Source organism: Primulina tabacum, chromosome 8 (genome assembly GCF_025594145.1).
Source record: "Primulina tabacum isolate GXHZ01 chromosome 8, ASM2559414v2, whole genome shotgun sequence".
NCBI classification, from domain to species: Eukaryota; Viridiplantae; Streptophyta; class Magnoliopsida; order Lamiales; family Gesneriaceae; genus Primulina; species Primulina tabacum.
In genome coordinates, this window is record NC_134557.1 from 19,043,410 (window position 1) to 19,050,558 (window position 7,149).

The 7,149-nt window shown below is 42.7% G+C and overlaps 2 protein-coding genes across 2 annotated transcripts; both read right to left on the reverse strand.

Annotated features, from left to right (window-relative positions):
• Nucleotides 1-249: 249 nt before the first annotated feature.
• Nucleotides 250-1,126, reverse strand: LOC142554626 (uncharacterized). The gene is made up of 2 exons (XM_075665290.1): nt 931-1,126; nt 250-575 (listed from the first exon to the last, which is right to left on the reverse strand). Exons 1-2 carry the CDS (start codon nt 1,124-1,126, stop codon nt 250-252), a joined length of 522 nt encoding a protein of 173 aa, XP_075521405.1.
• A 4,032-nt stretch (nt 1,127-5,158) lies between these two features.
• Nucleotides 5,159-5,749, reverse strand: LOC142554627 (uncharacterized). The gene has a single exon (XM_075665291.1). It carries the CDS (start codon nt 5,747-5,749, stop codon nt 5,159-5,161), a length of 591 nt encoding a protein of 196 aa, XP_075521406.1.
• Between the last annotated feature and the right edge of the window lie 1,400 nt (nt 5,750-7,149).

Here is a 7,149-nt window from a genome sequence, read left to right on the forward strand (position 1 = left end):
GTCCTCGCACATCAATTTTCACACGCAATCTCATTTCGTGTCCCGGTTAGCCCTTTCGTAATTATCGCGTTTAAAAATCCATAATCGTTATTTAACACGGTATAAAATCTCGGGCATTACAGTCTGGCAGTCTCTCTTGATGATCTTCCTCGCACGCAAGCAAGAAATGACGTGCGGAATCTGCTGATATCTAGCTGCCTCAAAAACAAACGGCTTCCCACTAGGCGGTCTGACAGATATTGACCTCTATCAAAAATCTATGACTGCACCATTAGAAGATAGCCAATACATGCCCAAGATGATATCAAACTCTGGCAACGGTAGTACTATCAGATCTGCCTGTACTGCCTTTTGTTGCAATCTAAGCTCCAATCCTCTCACTATCCGGGATGTGAACATCTGATCCTTGGATGGAATCGATACTCTGAAACCCAAATTCATCGCTGCATGTATGATTCCTAGTCGCTCGATGGAAGATTCAGAGATAAACAAATGAGTAGCCCCTAAATCTAGCAGTGCATGCGTGGCTACATCTGCAATGTATATCCTCCTTGCGACAAAATATACCATCAAACCTAATAGTGTTGAACTTAAGGAATTTATTATCGGCAAATCACCCAAAATCCTCGAAAAATCACTGCATTAACCCAAACCTCATTTCCCAAAAATTCGAAATTAACCCTCAAAATATCAAAAATTTCAAACTAGCCCCTTAAAGTTTGAAAATTGCGCTTTGGTCCATAAATTATCGGTTATTAAAATCGGGTCCCTAAAATTCCTCAACTCAAACAATTAAATTCTTTAATCCCAACCAGGTAGAACATGCATCATAAATCCTTCTAAGTTATAAATCCCACAAATAAATCCTCATGCAACCATAAAATCCATGCAATTGTACGGTAAATTAAAATCTTAACCAAAAATGTTTACCAGTAACCAGTGTCGAGTCTGGTTCTGCATCGGCCTCCTCGGCATGCATCACATAGGCTCGGCCAGTAGTGGGGCCCGTGTTCTTTGGGAGTCTGTTGCTTTGTGGCCCTCCTGTCCACAAACGAAACATCTGAAAGTCCCCATAAGCACCTGCCGACATGGAACTTGCTGCACTACGTCCATGGCTGCCTATCATCTGGCTTAGGCGCCCCTGGCGCCTTAGGGAGTCTCTGCTGTTGGGGCCTCCTAAACTGACCCTGCGGCTTCTGCTACCCCTGATGCCTCGGCGGCCCTGAAAACTGTTTCTTCTCCGACTGGATACTGGACTGTGTCTGATGCCGCTTCCTCTGCATCTCAAAGTCTATATCCCGCAGAGTCTGCTCCGCCTGAAAAGCGCAGCCGGTGGCCTCATTGTAACCTGCCGGCCTCATCAGCATGACATCCCGGCAGAGGGAGGGTCTCAGTCCATCTAAAAAGTGCCACAGCTTCTGATCGGCATCCCTCGCTATCATGGGCACAAAATGGCAGCCCCTCTCAAACTTGCTGATGAACTTCGCCACAGATGAGTCCCCCTGGCGGAGACTCATAAACTCTCTTGTCAGGCGGCCCCTGATGTGGGATGGAAAGTACTTCCCATAGAACAACTGCTTGAACCTGGCCCATGTAAGGGTAGCCAAGTCCACAGCATGAGCGGCTCCCTCCATCCACAGGTACGCATCATCTCTCAACATATAGATGGTGCACCTGGCCCGGTCTCCATCCCTCACCTGAAGATACTCAAAGTGTAGCTTCAGAGATCGGATCCATCCCTCTGCTATGAATGTATCAGTAGTATCCCCGAACTCGTTCGGGTTGAGCCGACGGAACTGCTCAAAAACATCTACCTGAGGCCTAGGAGCATGTTGTACCTGCTCCAGTAGCCTAGCCATACCCTCCAGAACTCGGGTAGCTGGATCCCCTGGTGGTGGTGGTGGTGGAGGTCCTCTGACACCTCTAGGAATCTCATCCTGCCTATCTGCGGTGGGAGCACGCCTGGGAGGCATATCTGAATACAGTCCAATTTATAAATGTAACCCATCATGCAATTAATCTAGTTTTTAAAATAATAAATCTTAAATCATAAAAGCAGTTAAACCTATACCATAGATCATGATAAAGCGTAAATCATGAAAACATGCAGGTGATAAAAGTAAATCATTTTAAACATTTAAATAAATTACATGCATGCAGTCTTACTTAAAAATATCATTTAAAAATAATCATAAGTAATTACAAATAAAATATAACGGAGCAAAAACGAGTAAAAATCCTAACATCAAACAGTAAAATAAAACAGCGTATGAAATGCTCATATCCTCTCAATAACATAAAATCGTAAATGTGCGGAAAATCATGAGATCCTCGGGTCGTGTTGCCCACCAGGTCTGTCGACTCAGAGTTCAAAATCTCCAGTCTCTCGACGTCGAACTCATCTGCATCACACACGCCTAGTGAGTCTAAAGACAACACTACTGTACCATAAATAACAAATACCTATATATAGCACACAACATTGAAAAATATCAAACTCATCATATCTTTCATGAACTTTAAAAGCGTAATGTAAACGTATCATATGAAATCGTGACGTCTCAAAACCGTTCATCGTTAATCATCATTCATCATTTCTATTGGTGAATTCAGTTCATTAGAGGTGACTATCGTACATCATCATTTACGATGGATCCATCATACATAAAACCGCGGAACCCGGCAGCTGTCGGATATCAGTGACGGGATTACCCATCCACTATGCATAGGCCTCATCATCATCATTTACATATACGTCTTATGCATTTACATATATTTCGATAGCCACAACTAATTCCCATCATTAAAAACATCATCATTTTCATCACTTATTAAAATCATGTACGTATGCAATTTTCTATAAATCCAAGCATGCAACATATATTTTCATAAAATCTTAAAAATCATGACCATGATGCATAAACATTTAAAATCTAGTAGCTTTGTGCTCATGGCGTTGGCAGGACCAAAGCCTCACCTCGGGTGCAAAATGACCATTTTGCCCCTGGAAAATCCAAAATTACCATTTTTCCCTTGGACCTCTAAAATTTGATCCGAAGCTTACCGAACTCCTTAAAATGACCCAAAACATATTTATACGCATTCTTAGACGTAAACTCGAGCCCAGTATCAAACTTATTCGATTTGTTTTAAAACTTGGATCGGAGTCCCTGTTTTAACCCGAATCGAACCGAAACTTCACCAAATTTTTCCCAACTTTTTACCACGCCTAATAAACATCTAAAAGGCTCTAAAAACCTCAAGACCAGACCTATAAGCCCTACGAACAACTCCTGGAAAGCTGCTGGATTTTTTTTTTCACAATCTAGGAACAAACCCTCACTCGCTCCACTTGAGAATTCTCGTCCCTAGCTCAAGCCCAAGCGACTCGGCCAAAAGCCAGCCCACCCAGGACCAAGACTATACTCTACCGAACCCACTAGAATCACGGCTACAGCCCCATGCACGCTGCACATCACAATCGATCGCTAGACTCCAAGGAACCCAACTCGCGGCTACTTCCTACTCCTCAATCAACCATGCTTGGGGTTTGATCCAGCACCTGCTGAGCCCTTCAAAGCCTTGTCTCAGACCCACCAGGGTCTGGTCTAAGGCTCGGCTAGGTCCCTGCGTGGCTAGCTAACCCCTGCACTCTAATTATCCCAAGAACCGACCACCCCATTGAAAAATTACTCTCGGCCCTTTCCCCTGCAACGATCAGCAACGGTTCTAAACCCCAAGACAACCTCTTTACAACATTTACAGCCCTTAGCATCGAGTACTAGCACCCTTTGCACGAAAATACAGAAAAAAAAACATGAAAAACAAACATGGATTGCAAGAAAAGCACATGAAACCCGAAATCTCTTATGCACATGATTGGATCGAAAGTTTTCATGCAAGAAACCCATTCAGCAGCATATATAACGAGTGTGATGCAAAAAAATGATACAATGTGTGCCTTTGATGTTATAGACGCAAGGAGATCGAAGAACAAGTGCCGGAAGAATTTCTTTTGCAAGAATTTGCTAAGGCCGAAGCTTTCTTAGAGGAAATTTTTGCTGAAACCGAGAGAACAAATCTGAAATGAAGGGGTGTCGGCTGGTGGGGTGGATAATATTAGGTTTGGTTAATTAGGTATTATTTAAATAATTAACAAATAAACTAATGAGTCCTAAATTGCTAATTAAAAGTTTAAAAAGAGTTTTAAGCCCAACAAGCTTAAAATTAGGCCCATTAAGTCCAAACATATCCCCAAAAAATATTTTGTTTAGGTAAATTCTTGAAAATATTAGTCGAACCCTCAAAAATTCTCCCGATTCGATAAAATTTGAGTACCGCTGAAAAATATGTTCTGGCGGTAAAAATACCCAACAAAGCCCATTTCCTGAAAAATATATTTAAAACCTCTTATATTCATTAATAAAAATTAATCATGTATTTTTCCTGAAAATTCCCCAATCTCCATTCCTCGTTCGAGCACGAAATGTAACTTAAAAATCTTTAATGTATGAACCTCTAAAATTTCATGAAATAAATCCTATCATGCAATAATTATGCGTAAAATGCATGAAAATAATTAAACACATAATTTAAAAATAAAACTCTAGATTGCATGCATTCAGGTTACGTGAATTAAATTTTTGGACCTAACATTCACAGCTTCGATCGTTGACAGGTGGACCTCTACTCCACCCCTCGAAATAATGTGGCCTAAGAACATCACCTTCTCCAGCCATAACTCACACTTGCTAAACTTGGCAAAAAACTTCTGATCTCAAAGCACCTACCGTACCGTCCTCAGATACTGATTGTGCTCTTCATGACTTCCCGAATAGATCAGAATGTCATCAATGAACACGATAATAAACTGATCCAAAAACTGCTGAAATACGCGATTCATGAGATCCATGAAGATCGTTGGGGCATTTGTCAACCCAAATGGCATCACAAGGAATTCGTAGTGCCCGTAACGAGTTCTGAAAGTCGTCTTATGGACATCCACTTCTTTGACTTTCAACTGATGATAACCAGAACGAAGATCTATCTTCGAGAACACCGACACCCCCTGAAATTGATCAAATAGGTTCAATCCTCGGCAACGGATACTTGTTCTTCAAGGTCACTCTGTTCAACTCTCGGTAATCAATACATATTCTCAGACTTCATTTTTATTCTTCACAAAGAGAATTGGTGCACCCCATGGAGATGAACACGGACGAATAAAAGCCTTGTCTAACAACTCCTGAATCGTATCTTTCAGCTCTTCCATATCTGTAGGTGCAAGATGATAAGGTGTCTTAGAGATTGGCACGGTACCTGACATCAGCTCGATAGAAAACTCTACCTCTCTCTCTGGTGGAATGCCGATCACGTTGTCGGGAAAAACATCAGGAAATTCACTAACAATCTCCACCTTTTCAATAGTCCGACTGGCGGTGTCAGGAACTGAGACAACACTAGCCAGGAAAGCTTGACATCCCTTAATCATCAACCTCCTCGCGCGCGAGATAGAGATAATGTGCGGCACAAGACTGCTCCGAGTTGCCTCAAATAAGAATGACTCCCCGCCAATTGGATTAATAGATAGGGTCCTCTGACGGAAGTCGATCGAAGCTCTATTTGCTGCCAACCAATCCATACCCAATATGATGTTGAACTCGAGCATAGGAAGTACAATAAGATCTGCTCGAATAAAATAGCCCTGCATCTCGAGCTCCACACCTTGAACCACGCTAGACAATAGCATCTAATCTCTTGAAGGCACCATAACTCTAAAACCCAAGTGCTAGTCCTCGGGTGTGAGCCTCAAACGGCTCAAAAAAGATTCAGAAATAAAAAAATGTGTAGCTCCAGAATCTAAAATCGCATTCGTGGCTACACCCTCGAGACGGATCTTTCCTGAATTTACAGTAACAGCACGTCTAACACAAACTTCTTAACTATTAAATGCCGAAAATTTTGAATTCCGGGTTAAAAGTCTAGAAATTCTAACAGTTGGCTAAGTTAATCAAAAATCATGCCTCAAACTCCAAGCAATACTAACATGCTACCTATTATCCCAAATAAATTGGTAAAGTAAAAAGATGATTAAAATACATGTGATGTGAGTAGTTGTCTGTCTCGGCCTCCTCTGCATGCATAATATATGCCCAGCCAGATGTAGGCACCTGAAGCTTAGGGCAATTGAGGGCGATATGGCCTTGTTCTCCACATTTGAAGCACTTCCCAGAGAACCTCATACACTTTCCATAGTGGTGGCGGTTGCAAGCCTTACACAATGTCTTAACATCACTCTTCGGCTCACCTGGTCTCTGTGGCTGTCTCGGAACCCCCTAAGACCTCTGCTGACCCTGACCCCTGTTAGGCCCCGTGAAGGGCCTCTTATTCTACTAACTCGGTTGCTGAGCACGATTCTTCTTCACTGCATATCCACTCGATGTCTTTCAGTGACTGCTCAGCTCGAAAGGCTTTTGCAACAACAATATTATAGTCGATCGGGTCTTCCAGCAACACATCCCGACGGATCATCGGACTCAAACCATCCAAGAAATGTCGTAATTTCTCTGTAACCATTTGCAATCAGGGGCAAAAAGTGACAGCCCCGGTCAAACTTCTGAACGAAATCAACAACAGACGAATCCCCTTGATGAAGACTCATGAAATTCCTCTTCAACCTCAAACGGACATCGACAATGAAGTACTTCTCGAAGATAGCATTTCAAAGTCGCCAGATTCACTTCACGCTTCGCTCCCTCCCACCATAGGGAAGCATCACCCTTCAGCAGATAAACGGTGTAACGAACCCGGTAAGATTTTGCCATATCCATACATCTAAATATCACCTCCAAATACCTGATCCATCCCTCAGCCACGAATGATCAGTGGTGCCAGAAAATTCCTCGGGGTCCATCCTCTTGAACCGCTCATAAACCGTCTCTGGTCGGACCCTCGCAACATTCCAAACATACTGCTCCAGTAGTCGAGCCATACCAGCTAGCGTACGAGCACTAGCATCCATATTAGGATGAGGCGGTGGAATCTGCTCCTCCCGCCTATCTCCTCCTCCCAACCTATCCTCACTATGTCTGCGAAGAAATCGTTTAGGAGGCATATATGTACAAATCGTCCAACCCAATGTTTGAGTAG